The sequence below is a fragment of the Acomys russatus genome, chromosome 26 (assembly GCF_903995435.1).
Source record: "Acomys russatus chromosome 26, mAcoRus1.1, whole genome shotgun sequence".
Classification (NCBI taxonomy): domain Eukaryota; kingdom Metazoa; phylum Chordata; class Mammalia; order Rodentia; family Muridae; genus Acomys; species Acomys russatus.
In genome coordinates, this window is record NC_067162.1 from 34,419,546 (window position 1) to 34,441,158 (window position 21,613).

The 21,613-nt window shown below is 43.4% G+C and overlaps 1 protein-coding gene across 1 annotated transcript in view; it reads left to right on the forward strand.

Annotated features, from left to right (window-relative positions):
- The first annotated feature begins 1,624 nt into the window (after positions 1 to 1,624).
- Positions 1,625 to 21,613, forward strand: part of Phlpp2 (PH domain and leucine rich repeat protein phosphatase 2) — a 70,380-nt gene continuing 50,391 nt past the window's right edge. The window contains exons 1-2 of the mRNA XM_051168754.1: positions 1,625 to 1,773; positions 10,506 to 10,780. Of these exons, the coding sequence (XP_051024711.1) occupies positions 1,675 to 1,773; positions 10,506 to 10,780 (374 nt within the window). The 5' untranslated portion in view covers positions 1,625 to 1,674. The remainder of the gene's footprint in view (positions 1,774 to 10,505; positions 10,781 to 21,613) is intronic.

A 21,613-nucleotide genomic window follows, 5' to 3' on the forward strand; every position in this document is an offset into this window, starting at 1 on the left:
CCCTGTTAGACCTCAACCGCTCTTGCTTTAAACCTACAATTAAAATTCTCAAGAAAACTAGTTGGATTAACTAAACTGAAACAGAGGATAGTAGACGCCACCTTTGCCAATCACTCCAGAAGTTGTTTTGCTTTTTAATTCCTTACAAGTTGGTTAAAGATTCAACACATGTATAAGAGAAGAAGCCCTGAAGATGAAGAGGTCTAGAAGGCTCCTTACAAAATGTAGGAGGAGTTAATGTTAGTACCTTTTGGGAAATCTAGGATTTCAGGCCACTGTGAGTCTCTGATATGAGTTAGGCTCTTTGTGTGTTTTGTTCACTACTCCTTAATAACTGCCAGGCAAATGCTAATCTAGCTCACCCCCTTAAGCCAGCGCAGTGGCCCAAGCCTGTAATTCTAGCACTCTGGAAGGCAGAGGCAGGATCTCTGTGAGTTCCAGGTCAGCCTGGTCTACAAAGCAAGTTCAAGACAGCCCAGGCTACACAGAGAAACCCTGTCTCCCCACCCCTCCCCCCCAAAAAAACCCCACCCCAAATAGAAACAAAAGAACCAATGATCAGTGGTTAGGAGCACTGACTGCTCTTCTAGAGGTCCCAAGTTCACCTCACAATACCCACAAGGCAGTTTACAACCATCTGTACGTCCAAGTCCAAAGGATCTGACACTGTTCTGGCCCCTACTGCCAGGCCTGCAAGTGTTGGTCGCATAGACCTAACACTCAGAACATAAAGGAAGAGCCAATGGTACTTGGCCACAGTGGTGCACATTTGCACTTAGCACTTGGGAGGTGGAGACAGGAGAATCAGAGGTTCAAAGCCAGCTTTGGCTACATAGTGAATTTGGGTCATTTTGGGCTACATGTAACTCTGTCTCAGAAAAAAAAAAAAGCCTTCAAACAACAACAACAAAAAAATTAGATCAAGTAATTTATGCAGGTATAGATCTAATAATGAGTAGGCAGACTCATAATTTGGCCCACTGACCACAAAACTACTATCACTTCAGGAACTAAAAGAAAAGCCAACCTTTCAAATATTTTCTGCGGGATTCAGCCTTGCAAAATAAAAAGGCTTATACGCCATATTACTGTTTGAGGTCGAGAAAAGAAGTCTGATACCTTGATTACAGGAAAAGGACACTGAAGTGTGGCGGGAAAGCCAAGTGACTTGTGTACTTGAGGCTGTTTGTTGAAGAAGGTCGCAAGCTGTGCTAAGAGAGGTGAGTATACACAGCAGCTCTTTTCACAGCCAGTGCATACCAGGGGACAGGCACATTTGGGAGCAAGAAACGTCTTGGATAGACAATTCCAGCGTCGCCTTTGGTGGAGGGCCGCATCTTGTCTATATTAACAGGTGCAGGCCTCACCTGTCCCTTCCTCTGATCGCTTCATGGAGGAACCAGAAAGCAGCAAATTGCTCTCACTGCGCCCCAGTCCTCTGAGCCTGGGGTGGAGCGTGGCCGAGGTTCACCCTGCAGTGGCGCTAGGATTCCACAATTCCGCTCCTGTCTCACCAGGCCAGCGGCTACGCAGGTCCAGCGGGGCCAGGGGCGGGGCATCGCGGCTAGGGGCGGGGTCTAGGCGGAGGGGCCAGGCGTCCTGCTGCTCGCGCGCGCCTCCGAGGCTCGCGCGCTGTCGCGCCGGCCGGGCGTCTCTGCGAAGCTTTGGCCGCCAATGGGGGAGGTGGAGCCCGGGCCCGGGGGGCCCCTGGAGCCCCCGGAGCCACCTGAAGCGGCGGCGACTCGCCGGCCCGGAGGGATCCGGGTCCTGAAGGTGAGACGGCAGCGGGCGGGAGGAAGCAGGAGGGCCGTGGCCGCCTTCTCCAAGCTGCCCGAGGCGGCGCGCGACCCCCGCCCTGCGCCCCTGGGCCTCCTACACCGGACCCGGGGCGCCGCGGGCCTGCTGTGGGCCTCGGTGCCGCGCCCCCGCCCGGGCCTCAGCCGCCTGGGTCCCCGGCGCTGTCCATCCCTGGCCACCGCCCGGGAGGCCCACGCCTTCGGGCCGCCGTCGCCTCTCTGGGCCTAGCCCGGGGCCCTGCGACGGGTTCCGGGGGGCTCGGAGGGCGGGCCGCGCCTGGCGGGAGTCAGGCAGGCGGGCGAGTACGCAGAGCTAGGCGGACACCTGAAGACATCACCCCAGCCGGAGGATGGCGGCGGCGATTGGCCAGGCGCTGCGGTGTGCGCGGGCTGCGCCGGCTGGGGCGACCACACTGCCCTCGGGACTGGCTACCCGAGTTCCGAACCGGTACCCGGCTGCAAGGCGCGACATCCCGGGCTTCCCGCTCGGGGACAGTCCCGAAGGATGTGTTGCGGGGGTGTGGGGAGGAGGAGCGGAGCCCGAAGGGGCAACTCCTGCTTGGCTGACAATCCGGGGAGAAGGCATTGGGGGAGCCGTTATGCAACAGGCAGCTAGCTAAGCGGGGCTTTTTGGTACAATCAGGGGAGAAGAATAGGATAGGAAAACAGATGTAGGAAAAGGGGGAGTGGAGCCTTGAAGGTGAGTGATGACAAGTTTCTATGCAGGAAGAATGCAGAAGGTGAGGTGAGGTCAAGTCAGCCAAGATGGTTAAAGGGTGGCCAGCTGGGTGGAGTTCTCAACTAACCTCTGAAATAGTGCAGAGAAAATTTTCTGTAGGTTCAGTGTATAAACGAAGTGGAATGGAATTAATCTAGAGCTCCAGAAGAACAATCAGCAAGGCTCGGAACTTGCCAAAGAAGAAGAGGAAGAAAATTGAGATTTAATGCGTCTCGAAAACGGTCTGCCAAGCATCTACATATTGTTAAAAGCAAACATTAAGCAATTAAACGAGATTGCTGTTGAGTGGTATTTCCTTTTATTTGTTAAGATTATTGGTAAAGTAGCACAAAGATGGGAACGTCAGAAAAGTAGATTTCATGTACTTGGTAATTTCATGAAACCAGTGCTTGGTGAGATGTGACTCTTGTTTTCTGTCACCTCCTAGGCTTGAAGACCTTTCAGAGGTTTACCTTAGACTATGTCATAACTGTTGTCCACATTAGAATTTACTCAAGCATAAATCAGAGTGTAATTACTCGAAGTCTTCTGGATATGTAAAATGGTAGCAAATAGCAAACTGTAAATTGAGAGTGGACTTAAGGGGAAAAAAAAGTTCTGCAGGCCTAACTTTACAGGAAATAGTTTTGAGAGATAGGTAATGTCTTTTGGTACGTAAAAGATGAGCACTTTTTAAAAACTTTTTTTTTTTTTTTTTTTGGTCATGTTGAAGTGGTAAATTGTGTGAAAGAGAAATGAGAATCTTTATTGAGGACTGTCTTTCCCTGGTTTTTGAAGGTCCCATTTTGCGATCATTAGAAAGACTGTAGTAATTGGTTAACTCGGTTCTTGCTTGGCACTGAGCTTTGACTTGAGAGCCTGTCTGGAAGGCGTTCCTAGCCCTTGTCATCCTGCAAGGGGCTAACACTCCAATCCTTGGAAATAAGGGGAGTGGTCTTGGAAAAGAGGCCTTAATGTGTTCCATAGATGGAAGTTGCTGATGTTGAGTTGCTGAGTGGACACTTTCTCAAGCATAGCCTTTGAAGAATACATAGGTGAGCAGAAGACTCCTGAACCTTGAAGAATGGCATGTTCGCCCACATGTCCTTCCCTGAAGATGTTCGTAAAGGTTTCTCTAGCCTAGGGGTATGGCTCTGGGTCATGAGTGCAGCTGATAGATGGTGTGCTCCCAGGGTACAGGGTTCTGGTCTTATTCCTCAGCCCTAGCATCAAAATACTAATCCTGATTTAAAAAAAAAAAAAAAAAAAAGAAGGAAGGAGCCGGGCGTGGTGGCGCATGCCTTTAATCCCAGCGCTCGGGAGGCAGAGGCGGGCGGATCGCTGTGAGTTCGAGGCCAGCCTGGTCTACAAAGCGAGTCCAGGACAGCCAAGGCTACACAGAGAAACCCTGTCTCGAAAACTAAAAAAAAAAAAAAAAAAAAAAAAAAAAAGGAAGAAGAAAGGCATCTTATTCCTTTATACTTACACCCAAATCAAGAACATTATTCTCAAGAGTCTTCATAAAAGGGTCTTCGTAAAATCTGGCCATAGTTGAGCCAACATAATCTGTCCAGGCTACACCAAGGTCCATTGTACAAGAGGCTGGGACATTTTATTCAGAGTACACTCCTAGACCAGGGCTTTTTCTCATCTATTCAGAAGGCTGACATAAGACATCATTTAAGCCTCAGACTTCAAGGCCAGCGTGAGCAACATGGACTGTTATCACATTACTAACCGAGGCTCAAAAGGTTTTCAGGTGTTTCCTGTGATTTTGAGATTATCGTTTTGCTTAATCAGGAGATGATAGGAAGTTACAGCCAATCTAGTTTCTTTCTTTCTTGGTTTTTTGAGATGGTTTCTTTGTTTCATAGAGCCTTGGCTGTCCTAGACTTTCCTTGTAGACCAGGCTGGCCTTGAACTCACAGAAGTTTGCCTGGCTCTGCCTTCTAACTGCTGGGATTAAGGGCTAGTGCCACCAATGCCTGGCTAATATATATATTTTTAAATTGTGTGTATGTGTATGAGGTCAGAGGGGCATGCCAGGTGTCTTTCTCTATTATTCTTGATCTTACTTTTTGAACTTTTTTTTTTTTTTTTTTTTGAGACAGGGTTTCTCTGTGTAGCCTTGGCTGTCCTAGATTCACTTTGTAGACCAGGCTGGCCTCGAACTCACAATGATCCACCTGCTTCTGTCTCCCAAGTGCTGGGATTAAAGGCATGTACTACCACGCCCAGCTATGGTTTTTCTTACTAAACCAATTATAGTAGACTGCCTAACCAGTAAACCTTCCAGCGCCAGGGTCACCTGTGTTTGCTTCCACATCCTGATTTTACTTATGTGTAGGGACTTGAACTCAGGTCCTTGCATGCCAAGCCCATTGCCGACAGAGCTACCTGCTCAGTTCTGGGTTTTTGTTTTTGTTTGTTAGTTATTGTTTTCTTGAGACAGAGTCCTAAAATGTATTCTAGGTTCATCTAGAACTTGCAGCAATCATCCTGCTTTGGTTCCTGAGTGTTGAATGGGTTCTAAACAACCAATGCCACAACATTTTTAATAAGCTCAAATGTTCTTTCTCTTCCCGTTGTCATACTCTTTCTGGTCCCTTAGAAATACTCCATAAAAAACAACAACAACAACAAAACCCTCCATAATGTGATGTGTTTTTTTGTTTTGTTTTGTTTTTGTTTTGCCTATATAAACAATTTATTGCTGGGAGGGGGTGGGGACGGAATTTTACAACCAGCGCCCACCCCATCTTCCAACTCCTTTACAAAAGAAATTTTTACAATCACCAGTCCTCTGTACAGAATGTTTCCCACCTGTCTTAAATGTACACAGCTGCGTGGATCCCTCTGGCCCCTGTCTTCAGAGTAGACCTGGGCCAATAAGCCATCTGTCCTTGGGGCTGACCTAGCCCTGAGCTTGTCTTGGTACTGGCCACTGGTTGGCCCCTGCTCTTTTAAAGCCCTTACTATTTTAAAATTTGAATGCAGAAACATCTCCCACCTTAAGGTATTCTATGCTCTGATGGAACTCGCTAAGGGTGAAGATTTTGCCTGCTTGTATGTGTGTGTACCACATGCATAGTGGTACCTGTGGAAGTCAGAAGATGGCTTTAGGTCCCCTGGTTAAGTGGTTATGAGCCACCATGTAGGTGCTGGGAACTGAACCTGGGTCCTCTGCAAGGGTAACGGGCTTGTTTTGACTGCTCTCTCTCCAACCCTGTCTTTTAAATCGGAAGTCTTTGTACACATGTTTGATGTGGTGCATGATTATAATTGTGTTCTCTTTTGGACAAGTTTGTGATAACAGCTTTTATAAAAGTAAAGTGTCCTCAAATGAGCAGCTTCAAGCAAGCTCATTCTTAGCTGGCCAGAGGACAGTGTCACAGCAGCACTGACTGTTAAGAGGTTCTTCCTAGCAGTTCCTCTTGTGTTAGGCAGCAGAGCAAGACATTCCTGAGGAGAAGAAGAAAACACCAGGCAATTTAGCAGTGGCTAATAATAACACAATGGCCTATCTTTGTTATTGTTGCTGTGCGTCTTTGCTTTGCTTTGCTCGTTCTCGGCCTTTAAAATAGCTACCAGTGAGGTACAGGTGAGCCATATCCATTCTCAAGGCCTTTAAAATAGCTACCAGTGAGGTACAGGTGAGCCATATCCATTCTCAAGGCCTTTAAAATAGCTACCAGTGAGGTACAGGTGAGCCATATCCATTCTCAAGGCCTTTAAAATAGCTACCAGTGAGGTACAGGTGAGCCATATCCACTAGGCTCCTGCTTCTGCTAACTCCTTAGCAGTTTTACTTCAAAATGCCCAGAGTGTAGAGGATAGACAGACAGATCTTGTGACGAATAACAAATATGTGTGTTTTGATAACATAAAGTTCTATAAGAAATGCACAGTTACAAATGATTGCTAAAATCCCCTGGAAGATGCTGGGCGTGGTGGCACACACCTGTAATCCCTGTACTTGGGAGATGGAGTCTGAAGGATAGTCAAGGCTGGCCTCACCTACATGGGTGAGGCCAGCATGGGTACATGAGCCCCTGTCTCAAACAAACAACTCTTGGGATAAGATTCGTAATAGTTCTGGGCCTTTCTAAGACTATGGAGATCAATGGGTCATTATTTGATCTGTTAATTATATTTTTGGTATGTTTGCAACAGGGTCTCGCTTTGTAGGTCTGGCTGGCTTCAAACTTGCAGCAGTCTCCCTGCCTCAGCTTCCTGAGTTTTGGGACTCAGGTTTGTGCATCATTCTTAGCTTCTACAAAGCCTTTGGTGGTGTGTAGATTGTGTGTGCTTACTCTTCATTCTCTATTTTAGTGTGGGGTGCAAAGCTTCTTTGTACAAATGTTACTCTAGCACACAGAATACTGGCCAGGGGGACCTGTTAGTCTTTACCAGAGATTAGAAAGTAAGGATTATTCAAAAGTAGCTGGTAGTTAACTATTCAGAGGTTAACATTTCTTTCAACCATGACAGCTTCGAGATGAACACTTGGAAGCCCTTTATTGATTCTGAGATTCAGCTGAGATTCAGATTGGAGGAAAAGTGCATTTGGTGGGAATAGAGGCCGCATTTCCACCTGTGTCAGGGCTTTATTTCGTATAATTTTGAATAGTTCTAAGACCTTGAAGAGCTGTAGAATGATCAGTTTAGGGCTGAAAGTGTCACTCAGTTGTAGAGTGCTTATCTTGTACGTCAAGGCCTGGGTTCAATCCATAGGGCTGTTTTTCAAAAGCTAACTTTGCTGTGTTATCCTAAACTTAAAAAGTAAGGGCATTCATTCACATGTTTTAAATTTCATCACATGTGGAATGCTTCCTTACCTACCCTTGTTTTTAGTGTTTACTTATTTTGATGTAGCCCACATTGGTCTTGAACTTGATCCTCCCTTTTAAAAAAAAATTTATTTATTTATTATGTATAAAATGCTTTGGCTGCACATACACCTGCAGGCCAGATGAAGGCATCAGATCACATTATAGATTATTGTGAGCCACTATGCAGTTGCTGGGAATTGAACTCAGAATCTCTGGATGAGCAGTCAGTACCCTTAACCTCTGAGCCATCTCTCCAGCCCAGAACTTGATCCTTTTGCCTCCGACTCTCCAGTCTCCAGCATCTGGGATTACAGGCATGTGTCTCCATGCCTCGCTTAGTTTATAGTTATTCTCAAGTATCTATTCTCAGTCAAACTAATATTTCATTTATATGTATTTCTGTTCTCTAATGAGGAGGACTACTGAAAGCGCTTTTATTTACTTTGACTTTGAGGGTAAAGATTATTTGATTTTCTATAAAAACTGAGACTTTCTTTTTAAGTTTATTCAATTCCTCTCCATAACTAATTAGTGAAGCTAAAGTGCAGATTGACTGTCAATCCCTGTGGTGTCACCTTGGCTTTGCATCTGTGTCTGTGACATTGTGCATTTAAAAACTCCGAGGGTCTCTGGTGAAGAGAGTGAGAAGTCAAAGAAATGTTTATGGTTACACGTGTCTAGTAGACAGATGTGTATTCAAGGAGAAGATGTTCTGTTGAAAGGAGAGTCATTGATGCCAGACAGGGGTAGAAGCTGTGGAAGGCTCCAGAGATAACCCAGCATCTGAGTAGAGCTTTGGAGAGTAAGCATGTGGGTAAGGTGAGAAGATGGTTTAGAGACACTGCAGGGTGGTGGAATGGTTAATGTGCTCAGGGACACAGATGGTTGGAGAGGACTGTAGCACAGCAAAGGCAGTGCAAATTTCTTTTTTGTTGACTAGAAGTGGCCCATTGTGAAAACAACAGGCAAATGGTGACTTTTAGAAACTATTTGTTGTTTCATTTTTGTTTGTTTTGAAACAGTCTCAATATGTCACCCAGGCCAGATTGGAACTCTCTCACTAGGCCCAAGTTGTCCTTACACTCTAGGTACTCTACTTGCTTCTCTGTTTGAATGCCAGATTATAGGTGTGCCCCACTTTGCCTGGATGGACATTTTGTTTGTTGTTCTTGTTTTTGCTTTTTTTGAGACAGGGTTTCTCTAGGTGTTCTAGAATCCACTCTGTAGACCAGGCTGGTCTTGAACTCACAGAAGTCCACTTGCCTCTTCTTCCTGTGCTGGGATTAAAGGTGTGCACCACCACTGTCCTGCCTGGCTCTTAATAGTTGTTCTGCTTTAAGATAGCTTGAATTCATAGTACAAATGTTAGTTTTACATACTGATTATAAAGTGCTAGCAGTAATTATTTTGTAGCATTCCAGGAATAGGATAGATACTATAGTGTAAGTTTGTATTTGGTGTTCTCCAAAAGTCTGTATTGTCAGATTAAGCTGGGGAGGTTGTTATCAACTGACTTATTTATGTGAAAAGCTTAGTTTATATGTATTAGATTCAATCTGAGATGTGAATCAATAATTATTATTTTTATTTTTTACTGTTAAAAACACTTTGGAAACAAAAGCATAACACACCAAAATTAACCAGTCCCAAAGACTGTACAACTTAATGAACTTATGTACATTTAGAATTGGCTTTCAAGACAGACGCTTGAAACTTCACATTAAATTTGACACTTTCAGTATTGAATGTATTTTATGCACTTCTCCACCACCAAGATGCCCCCAAAAATTTATAACAGAATTAGAACTAGAAAAACATTTAGCTTTATATATATAAACTTATATCCATTACCAGCATTTACTCCTTTGATTCAGCTTTTCTTGTCCTCTTTTCTCCATGTTATACTGTGAGTAACATGTGTATTTGTTGACATGGGCACATATGTGATGGACTATTATTCTGTTCTTTAAAATAATGATGTGTGAGTTATGTTTGCATTGCTGGGACAGGCTAGCTGAAAGAAGCAACTTAAGTGGAGAGAGGTTTTAGAGGGTCCCAAGCCACCAATATGAGGAAGGCAGAGTTTTTAGCCACTGGATGTTGAATCAGGAAGTAGAAAGGACTTTAGAAGGAAGGGCTAGCCTGTAACCTTCAATGACCCACCCTAGTGAGCTGCCTCTGCTAGCCTAGTTCCTATTTCCAAAGATCCCCCAACTTCCCTGAATAGCTAATCAGCTGGGGAGTAAGCGTGCATGTGTGGGGTAGAGGTGGGGGGCTGGTGGGGGGGAAGGTGTCTTTAGTGCTGATTTGCCTGGAAATTTGACCAAACTGGCCTTGAACTCACAAAGAGCTGTTAGCATTTCCCTTTGAATTCTGGGAATTCTGTGTCCCTCTGGCTAGCCAGGAGCAAGTCTTTGAATGTTTGTCTTGGGGTAGTTCAGATTCAGCCCATAACTGAACTAAATAAATAAGTCAAAATGTTAAGAATTTTGTCCCAGGTAGATAGTATATTTATATTTTGTTAGCACTTTCCTGAAAAACAAAATGAAAGGGTCAATTGAGACAGTAGATGGAGGCCTAAAGGAGGCCGTATTAGGGTTCTGTAAAGGAGCAAAGCCGAGAGAACGGATGTTAAAGGGGGTTTATTGCACTGACCTAGTGCAGATAGAGTGCAGATAGTTCAACAAAAGCCGTCTCACAACAAAAGGCTGAGACGCTGTTGGTTTTTGAGCCCATGAGGCTGGATGCCTCAGCAGTCCCTGTCTGGTACTCAGATCTGGGAAGATTCCTGAAGAGCTGCTATTTTTCAGTCTGTATTGAAATCCTGCAGAAGTTGGATTTGGTATCAGTTCCAGGAACAGGATAGAGGACATTGACAGCAAAGTGAGGGCAGGTAGGCAAAAGCAAAGCTTCCTCTTCCGTGTCCTTTCATGTGAGCCTCCACTAGGTGTGGCCCAGATTTAGGGTGAGTGATCTGTGTAATAAGGTCCCTTACTGATGCCCTACAGCGTGGGCTCCAGTTCGTTCTAGCTGTTGTCAAGTTGACAACCAAGAGTAGCCCCCACAGAGGGGGTGCTTGACAGTTACCAGTATAAAGGACCAAACGTACATAATGCAGACAAATGTTCTTATTAATTTCTTTTTCTTGATGTTGTTTAGAGAAATATGAAACACAATGGGAGCAGAAATTGTTTGAATAGAAGAAGTAGGTTTGGTTCTCGAGAAAGAGACTGGCTGAGAGAAGATGTGAAGAGAGGCTGCGTTTACCTTTATGGAGCAGACACGACCACCGCCACCACCTCCTCCTCTGCTGTGCCATCCTCCTCTTCCGACTTGCATCTTGTCCTTTGCACAGTAGAGACACCGGCATCAGAAATATGTGCTGGAGAGGGAAGAGAAAGTCTCTATCTACAGCTCCATGGAGACCTGGTCAGGTGAGGTCTGGAGCTCCTCTTGTTAATGTTTTGTTTTGAGTCGAGAGTGTCCTCTGTGCCTCAGCGTGATGTCAGACTCACATTCTTCTGCTCCAGCCTTGTGAGTGCGAGGGTTATAGGCATGTACTGCTCACCAGCTGAGGGCTGAGCCTCAGCAGGGGGTCTACTGTCATACTCACGTGTAGTTTTGATTGGAAGTGGCCTTTAGGATCATAATCGCACTCTGTAACTGATGGTGATTTTGCAGTCAGTGGGCCTGGAAAAGATTTGTCTTTGGAATACGTAATGATTTTTAAAATTAATGTTTTGTATGTAGTGCATCCAAGCATACACATGCTCATGCCTCCACATCCACATTTTAAAAGCAGTGATGATGTATACAATACACTGTTGATTTACTATCTGAGAGACATTTCCATATTCATATTTATATAAATATTTAATGAGTATATGACTATTCCACTCTACAGGTCACCATAATTTTAGCTAATCTCCCTAATCACTCATCATGGATATTAATCTGCTACCAGTTTTTAGTGCAGCAGACAGTGCCACAGCTGAATTACTCTGTACCTGCTATTTCACACAGGAGTCTGGAAGATAAGCTCCTAGAAGTGCAGTATTCTTGCCAAAGGAATATGACCATTTATAACTTTGATAAATATTTCCAACTTCTTCATAGAGTTATATTTCCATTTAAAATATAAAAATATGGGCCTGGAGAGCTGGTTCATCAGTTAAAAGCTCGTAGCTTCTCTTCCAGAGGATCTAGGTTCGGTTCCTAGCATCTTTATGGTGGTTATTCAGTGTCTGTAACTCTGGTCTCAGGGGAGCCAGCACCTTCTTCTGGCCTTCTTGAACATCAGGCATGCCCCAGGTGCACAAGTATATATGTAGGCACAATGTCCATATATGAACATAAGTCCTTACATATTTTTAAATTAAAAAGAGTACCTGAGTAGTAACTCTCATAAAGCTAAACATTTAATGGGGCTGGCTTGTAGTTCTGAGGTTTAATCCACAATTGTCATGGTGGGAAGCAGGGCACTGCACAGGCAGACATGGGGCTGGAGAGGTAGCCGAGAGGTGTACATCTGAATGGGCAGGCAGCAGCAAGAGTGAGTGAGCCACGGGGCCTGGCTTGAGCTTCTGAGAACCGTAAAGTCTGCACCCAGTGATAATACTTCTAACAAGGCCACACCTTCTACTACTGCTGCTCCCTATGGGCCTACGAAGGACATTTTCATTCAAACCACCACAATTTTATACTGTAAAAGTAGTTTTACACTGTGCATCTCAACTCTTTAATTCAACGTTAAAAAATAAAAATGCATTAGTTCTTTAAAGGCTTCACTGTGTTTCTGTTCTTTTCAGTTGTAAACAGAAACAGAATTCCAAGCAGTGGATTCAGCATTATTTGAAGTGTGTGTGTGTGTGTGTGTGTGTGTGTGTGTGTGTGTGTGTGTGTGAGAGAGAGAGAGAGAGAGAGAGAGAGAGAGAGAGAGAGAGAGAGAGAGAGAGAGAGAGAGAAGAGGAACTACTTACACCTTTGAGGCGTGGTAATAGTAGTAACACCTTTAGCTGAGCCAAAGCTGATGCCTCTTTAAAGTGTGAACTGAGGTTTACTGTGTATTTCTTCTAGGATCTGGACGAAATCCTGAAAAGTAGATTAGCATTTGAATGTTTTCCCTGTTCCCAAGTTAACTACATTTCCTAAATCCTTTTGTATAACAAAAGGATCAGACAGGGTGATCCTTAGGCTCTTCTAAATCTTAACACGTTGATCTAATTTTATCGGTGGAAAGCCTTGACCTAGATTACAGCTGGTGATGCTCACTGGTGCTCACCTGTTGAAGCGGATGTCTTACTAATGTTTACATTAGAAGACGCCAGGAATATGAAGACACATCCGCTCCATTACCTCCTTCCCACTAGTTGTGTAATTAGTTAAGCATTCAAATGTGATACAGTTTATTAACACATGAAAATGTAAACTGTAATTAAAGTGGGATGTTTATCTCATTAGCTCTGTAACTTTGATAATGAACAGTTAGTTGTTGGGTTGTAGGCTCAGGACAAGAGGCTAAGTCGCATATTTAACACACCAAAGTGGAGCTGGCCTCCAGGTTCTCCCAGCATCCTTCAGTCCTTACCTGTTACAGAGCGTGGCTGACATACCCTGCCCTCCACCCTGAACTTTCCGGCCCAGGGGCTGGGCTTCCCTACAGAACCCAGACGCCGTGGTTCCCTCCTCCTCTCCACATTTCTTTCTCTTTTCCCTCCTTTCTGTCTCCTTCCCTATGGCTGCTTCCCTGGCCTCGTTCCTTGGGATGAGGGAACCCTCTCAAAGCCCAACAAGTCCGATCCGTGGGACTCACACAGCAGACATGCACACCATGGTGTGTGTATGTGTATACACACATACTAGATATAAAAAAAAATTATTTTTTGAGAGCAAGGCTGGGTGTGTTGACACATATGTATCATCGCAGTGCTTGGGAGGTGAAGGCAGGAAGATAAGAGTTCCTGGTCATCCATTCCTCAGCTACACATGAACCTGGAGGCCAGCCTAGACTACCTGAGACCTCATCTCTAAAACTGAAAAAAATAGTTAAAACTTAATATACAGTACTGGCAGGGCTGGAGAGATGGCTCAGCAGTTAAGAACACTAGCTGTTCTTCCAGAGGTGTCGAGTTCAATTCTCAGCAACCACATGGTGTCTTACAACCATGTATAATGGGATCCAATGCCCTTTTTCTGATCTGCAGGCATTCATGCAGACAGAGCCCTCATATACATGAAAATAAATAAATAAATAAATAAATGTTTTAAAAATTATATACGGTAGTATCTTAGATTGGATTATGGGATGAAAAAGTATGGTTCAAATCCTGTCACTGACATTTTACAGTGTAAATACATAATGTTCTGTGCCCTATCGATTTGTAGAATGGAGAATATTTTTATTGTTTATCATGAAGAGTAAATTCATTGCATCTGATATGAAAAGTAATGAGTTATTTGTAAGTAAGATTTATTAAACTGTCCACCTAGGTACCTTGTTAAAATACAGATTCTGGCAGTGCGGTGGTGGTACCCACCTTTAATCCCATCACTTGAGAGGCAGAAGAAGGCAGATTTCTATGAGTTGGAGGCCAGCCTGATCTACAGAATTGAATTCCAGGTCAGCCAAGGTTATATAGAGAAACCCTATCTCAAAAAACCAAAAATAAATGAGTAATAATCAAATAAATAAATAAATACAGATTTTGATTCAGAAGATCTGTGATAGCCTGAGATCATTCTGATTTGTTACATTGTTTTGTTTTCTTTTCTTAGATAGGGTTTTGCTGAGTAGCTCTGGTTGACCAGGTACTCTTTATGTAGCTCATTGTAGCCTTGAACTCCCAGCAGTCCTCCTGCGTCAGCCTTGCTTCTGAGTACTGGGATTATAAGCATTCATCACCACACCTGACTTGATTTTTGTTTTTGTTTTTGTTTTTTGTGTTTTGAAACAGGGTTTCTCTGTGTAGCCCTGGCTGTCCTGGACTCACTTTGTAGCCCAGGCTCCACCTGCTTCTGCCTCCCAGAGTGCTGGGATTACAGGAGTGCACCTTTTGAGATGGTAGCCCTACTAAGCTTCTCTGTGATGCTCAGCACTTTAAGTGTCAATGAGGTAAAGCATTTAGAATGTTGTCTGGTACCATCTATTAAGTATGCATCTAGGGCCATATGTGTGCTAAGCATATGCTCAGCCATTGAAATATTTTCCCAGTAAATATTACCTATGTGGGTTGTTCTAAATCATTTCAACTGTAAAAGTAACTTTTATTTGCCTGTTTCGACTGTTGTCTGGGAGGCTTACTGCCTCCTTCTGCTAACACAGGCCTAGTCCTGGAAGCTTCTAGCCTCCATACAATCTAGGCCTAGAATGTTTTAGCCTCTGAGATTTCCTGCTTAATAAGCTTACCCTTACTTGTTCTTTCGAAGCTCTGGGCTGGATGATTCAACTCAGCTGTTTGGACTCAAACTCCTCTCCTAGCTGACATATTTAATCTGGCTTCTCTCTTGGCCTGGGATTGCTTTGCTTGGTCTCAAACTAGTTTAGCAATCTGCTCTAATCTTCTGGCTTCTTATTTTCTGGCTCATTCTGTCTTAACTTGAGTTAACTTCCCTTTCTTCTCTCTTCTCCTCAGAGTTTGGCTTATCCTATTCTGTCAAATCTTCTCTGATTTGTCACCTTTCCTGCTACTCAATTAGACATCACTTTCAGACATGGGTGCTTCCTTCTACAAGCTAACTTTACCTTCATTGTTTGGGATTAAAGGCATGTACCACCACACCTGAACCTAAGCTTTTCTTTACCAGATACTTGCTCTATACCAGGCTGGCCTTGAACTCAGATCTGTTTGCGTCTGTCTCTTGGATTAAAGGCGTGTTTGTATTCCAGCCAGATCATGCAGACCTAGATCTTTGGATGTGGCTCTTGCCAGAGTAGCCATGTTCTGAGTTGAAATTCCTCTACATTCAACTCTTAGAAATAGTGTTGTGCTAGCTAAGCCGCTGCTGGTAATCCTGACAATATGTTTTTTTTTTTTTCCCCTAAATTATTCCTTCTTTCCTTTTAAAATTAACTTTACTGTTTTCTTTTTCCAATTAAGGGTTTATGTGACGTTTTGAATAAGAATGGCCTCCACAGTCTCATATATTTCTTAGTCACCAGGGAGTGGCCCTATTTGAAAGGATTAACAGGATTAGGAGGTGTGGCTTTGTTTGAAAAAGTATGCCCTTAGGGGTGGGCTTTGAAGTTTCAAAAGCCCATGCCAAGCCCAGAGTCTCTTTCTGCTTAGGGATCAGAATGTAGCTCCAGCACCTGCCTGCATGCCATCATGTACCCTATCATAATGATAGTGGACAAAAACTCTGAAACTGCAAGCTGTTGTTTTAAAAACGAAAATTCCATATCATTTTTACCAATAAAAACTCAGGAGCCAGATGCTGTGGTGAAACCCTGCTAGCTCAGAGAGGCAGAGAAAGCACACAACTGAAGCCAGTCGTGGTGGCACATGCCTTTAATCGCAGCACTCGGGAGGCAGAGGTAGACGCATTGCTGTGAGTTCAAGGCCAGCCTGGTCTACAGATGGAGTCCAGGACAGCCAAGGCTACACAGAGAAACCCTGTCTCAAAACCCACCTTCCCCCAACCCCCCCCCAAAAAAAAGAAAAAAGAAAGCACACAACCAGCCTTCCTACTCAGCTCACATCCTAAAAGAAAAAGCCGAAAGGTCCAAGCTAAAAGCCTAGAAGGCCAAAAACTCAAGACCAAAAGCTTGCTAGCTCAGCTGACAGGACAGGAGGAAAAAGCCAAAAGCCCTTTCATCTTCTCCACACTGTCTTACATACCTTTCAGCTCACAGTCCCTCCTCTCTGTTTAATCCCTGTCATCGGGTTACTTGCTCGTCTCCTGACCTAGGGTTAACTTTATTAACTCCTCTTGGGTTAAAGGTGTGTGCTAGGGCTGAACCACCCTATACTCACCTGTTTACAATAAACAGAAAGTTCTTGGGTTAAAGGTGTGTGTTAGGGCTGAACCACACCAAACAAGAAACAGGTTTTTACTGTTCACAATCTTGGGTTTCATAATGGGATCAAATAATCCTGCAACAGTAAGCCAGCCCCAATTAAGTGCTTCCTTTTAAAAGAGTTGCCTTAGTTATGGTGTCTTTTCACAGCAATAGAACAGTGACTAAAGTATGCTGGAGGGTTACACATTTATGGAATTGTAGCACTTAGCTAGTGAAGGAAACTGGTGTGAACAGCCTGTTAGCACCTCATGTATTGTGTGTTGGGGCAAGGTGGGTGTGTCAGCTGCTGGGAAGTTAGACCAGTGTTCAGGGGGCAAGAGAAAGAAAAGCTTAGCATCTCAAATGTTATTGTAACAGCAAAGTATCCTGTTTTCAAAGCCAGGAACTTCCCTCTGAAAGTCAAGGAGGAGACCATTTATTTCCTTTTGTTTTGTAAATGTGGAAGAGACCCAGAGATTTAGGGTTGGGTGTTTGTTCCTGTAGTTGGTTGATGGCCAAGCTGTATTTGGGAAAAAGCATTTCCCTCTCAGTCTATTCTTTACCTTGTACTGTTTGGCCTTATCTTTTTCTATTGAGCTGTTTAAGCAGCAAGTGACTCATCAGAGAAGCTTACTGCCATCATTCCTTTCCGTCTGAGAAGTTGTAATGAGACCATGCGTAATAAAACAGATTGCCCTTTGACTCACTGTCATAGCTCTGCCTTTGTTCTTAGTGATCAAATGACTAAGATGTCAACTGTCTTTTAAGGTAAGCTCTGAGAGCGGACAGGATGCTTATAGCAGAAGATAACACTGGAGGATTTGGGCTCCTGAGTGCTGATCTTTCTGTCACTGCTGAGTGACTTCTTATAAGTCATCACAACTCTTTTTTTTTTTTTTTTTTTTTTAAGATTTATTTATTATGTTTACAGTGTACATCAGATCATATTATAGATGGTTGTGAGCCATCATGTGGTTGCTGGGAATTGAACTCAGGACCCCTGGAAGAGCAGTCAGTGCTCTTAACCGCTGAGTCATCTCTCTAGCCCACAGCTCTGTTTTTTATAGATAGATACATACCTATTAGACATTTTCTCCCCTCCCCCCCCACCTCATTGCAGTCCTGAGGATCAAACTTAGGGATTTGTACATGTAAGCTCTCTACTACTGAGCTAAATTATCATCCCTCTTAACCATATTTTGAAGTAGAGTGCAATTTCCTGTTTCTGGATATATATATATATACACCAGACTGTTAAACTGAGAGAAGAAAAGGAGATTTGTCTTTGCTTCACATTTCAGCACTCTGTTTTTGAGATGGTGCCTCATGTAGCCTAGGCTGGCCTTGAACTTGCTGTGTAACCAAGAATGACCTTCATCAGTAGTATCACCTATCATCAGCTGCCTGCTGCCTTCACCTCCCGTGTACTGTGATTACAGGCACGTGCCACCTGACTTTTAGTACTCTTTTAAGACTTTAAAAGAAAAAAGGTTAGGCTAAAGAGATGGCTCCGTCATCTCTGTGCTGTAAACAGTAACCAAGTAAAGTACATGCATGAGGACCTGGGTTACAGCTGGTTGTGGGTGTGCCCCTTGAGTGCTAGAGATGTGGAGACAGGCGGAGCTCGGGGCCCACTGGTGAGTCTGTCTCAATCAAAAGGTGGGTGGTACTGGAGGAACAGTACCCAAGGGTGTTGTCCTCTGGCCTCCACACACAGGTGTGCACTGTGTTATATATTATAATATCAGTATTTTTATTTTCAAACTTTGTTTCACATTTTGATACTTATAAAATTAGTATATTTTACAGCCAACGGCAGGTGATAGTTTAATTAGTTGGCTGTGATTTTTCTTTTAATGTTTGTTCTGACACCATCTGGCTAACTGCAGGGTTCTTAATGTACCAGAGAAATTAAGGGCTTGGTCCCTGTTTGGTGGGAAGTAAGGGGGTCGCGGAATGTGGACATTTTACTGACATTAAACAATTTTGCCTAGTTTTACACCTTAAAAAAAAAACCAAAAAATTTCTCATCTAGTAAAAAAAAACAACAACAACAAAACAAAACCAGCATGTATTTTGGCTCAGAGTTTTTCTACTTTTTTTTTCCCCTGTGGGGGGAATAAAAATTATTTTTCAAAAAAGGAAAAGAAAGAGCTAGGAAGATGGTCATCTGATCCCGAGGACCAATGTGGTATAAGGAGAAAACTGACTCCTACAAGTTGTCTTCTGACCTCCATATGCATACTGTGTGTGTGCCTGCACCCTACCCTTTGCACAGACTCAAGCTAAGTAAATGTAACAAAAATTAAAAGAACACAAAGGGTATGATCTGTCATATCCTTATTTGTCCAGGTGTACAGGGTCAAGATACATTCTATACATGTATGAAATTGTAAAAGAATAAATGAAAGAGTAAAAAAAAAAAACAGTATTGACCTTATTTCAGAATGGAGCAGCTCTTTGGGGTCTCTAGGCCACCTGCATGTCTGGATAACTAGATACAAATTGGAAGTTCCCACAAACTGTCCAAATTCAGTGGGTCCCTGAGCCTCAGCAGGAGGGAAGAAAGGACTGCAGGAGGATTTAATTTTGAATATAAAGGATGCAAGTCAGAGCTGCAGCTGAAGGAGGCGGGCCAAGGTCTGAGAGCATCCCCTGCACAGACCTTTGTTGGGGCTTAGCACAGAGGCTTGATTGACTGAGTCAGTGTCCATATGACTGACCCAGCAGTCTTCAGCCCCTTTGGTTCACCAGTGCAGATCAGGCTGGCCTAGAATCCCAGCTCTTAATCACATGGTCAGTTGTTCTGGTCACAGGATCCCATACTGAGTCAATTTTTTTTCTTAGCACAAATAGCTTAAGGGGCCTGTGAATAACAAAGACATGTAGAAGGATTTAATCCAGCAACATGGCTACTCTGGCTGGAATACAGACATGCCTTTACCTTTAATCCCAGATAATGAAATAATGAAGGTAAAGTTAGTTTGTAGAAGGAAGCACCCATGTTTGAAAGTGATGCCTAATTGAGAGGCAGACAAAGTGGCAAATCAGAAAGATTTGACAGAGTAGGATATGCCCAACTCTTAGAAAGAGGTAACCTAAGAGAAAGCAGCATAGAAAGAGAGAGAAAGAGAAAGCAGTTTGACCAGGAGAGTTTACAGAGACAGGCTGAAGAGAGAACAACCTAGACACAGGTGAAGACAGAATGAGCCAGAAAACCAGAAGAAGCCAAAAGATTGCCAAAGTTAGTATGAGGGCAAGCAGAGCAGTTCAGTCAGAGGCCGAGAGAGAAGCCAGATTGGGTCAGTCAGTTTGGAGAGGAGTTTGAACTAGAACAGTTGAGTTGGACCAGCCAACCTTAGTTCAGAAAGATCTAGAAAGAGTGAGCTTATTCAGCAGTAAGTCTCAGAGGATAAAAACATTCTAGGCCTAGATTAGGTTGTACAGAGGCCAGAACATTCCAAGACTAGAACTAGGTGATCAGACAAAGACAGTAAACCTCCAAGACGACAATTACAACATGTGAATAAAAGTTACTCTTACAGAGACACTCCTCAAATCTGTCTCCTAGGAACCAGGGACAAAGGCCAGCCATGTTCTTTGTTACACAACTGTGGTACATAAAAAAGTAATGTATCCTTTAAGAGATGGTAGAGTAGATAAAATAAAATATAGGCATATAAAACAGCCTTTTAGGGTCCATGAAGTGAAATGACATATGAAGTGCTTTGAGTTATTTTATGCATAAATTATGATGATGATGGTGATGGCGATGATAATGATGATGTTCTTGTTGTTTTTCGAGACAGGGTTTCTCTGTATAGCCTTGGCTGTTCTGGATTTACTTTGTAGACCAGGCTGGCCTGCCTGTCTGTGCCTCCTGAGTCTCATAAATTATTTTAGCAAAGTAGAACATTATGACTATCTTTAAGGAAAAAAAAAATGGTTTTTAATGAAACAGGCACAAGTTCAAATGGATTGTTATTGTCTTGTGTTTGTGACACTGGGAACATCCCTTTTCTTACTTGTGAAACATGCAAAGCTTTGAAATACATTTTTGAATACCATAGATACCTTCAGCATAGCAAGAGGTAGGAGTTTCTCTTATTACTGCTCTTGGCTTGAATTATTCTCAATCATCAGTTGATGCTTGCAGATTTTTATCATCAGAGGCGGCTGGAGCTTGAATTGTAACTTGAATTCAGTGTAGAGAATGGCGTGTCGCTCTCCGGGGTCTTAGTATGATGTGTTGCTTATGTGGGTTTCACAGCATATGCTTTTGCTTCCCACTGCTAACTATAACTGTGTATTTGCTGTTTTTGAAACAGGTTTTCCCTGTGTATTTCAGGCTCTCCTGGAACCGATGACCCTCTTGCCTCTACCTGGGTTGTAAGGATTGTGCTAGGATTGTAGATGGGATTACAGTTTGCAACAACCTCTCTGGGTAGAAATCATTTTGGGTGGTGGGGGAGCAGTGCTGGGGACTGAACTCAGAGCCTTACTACTGGGAGGCCAGTGCTCTGCCACTGAGCCACATTTTTAACCCCTAACTAGAACTCTTAGGAAATATGCTTACTGAAATGTACTCTTCTATTACATAAGCCTTAGCTAGAGCACCGTTTAGAATAACTAAACGCATACACACTATTGGCTGAGGTATATCATTTGCCATCATGACATCATTGCCTTCCTTGCTGATGTGGTGTATGTTCAGATGCACAGGCGTCAGTAGTTTCTCTGTTATTTCAGAGAAGTAATAGAAGTGGTTCAAATCCTGATTATAACTTTTTAAAAACAACTCTCCAACACCTATTTTGCAGCATACAGTTTTGTGTGTGTGAAAGATTTAGCAAATAGCTAGTTACCAGTCTCTTAAACTTTTGAAAATTGAGCTGTTGACCTTCTTTCCTTCCCCCATGTCCTCTACTTTTTAAAGCAAAGGAACCTAATGAGTAAGTGTAATTAGTCTTTCGTTTTACTTGTTCTTGTGCTTCCTGAGATACTGCTTATTAACTATTTTATGTTATCTTAGTGAGCATATGTGGAAGTTCTCTTAATTTTTTCATGCAATCTGGAAAAATTAGGTGGGAATAATATATAAAGAGGGTTTCCTGGGCTGGAGAGATGGCTCAGAGGTTAAGAGCACTGGCTGCTCTTCCAAAGGCCCTGAGTTCAATTCCCAGCAGCCACGAGGTGGATCACAACCATCTATAATGAGATCTTCTGGCATGCAGGTGTGCATTCAGGCAGAACACTGTGTACATAAGAA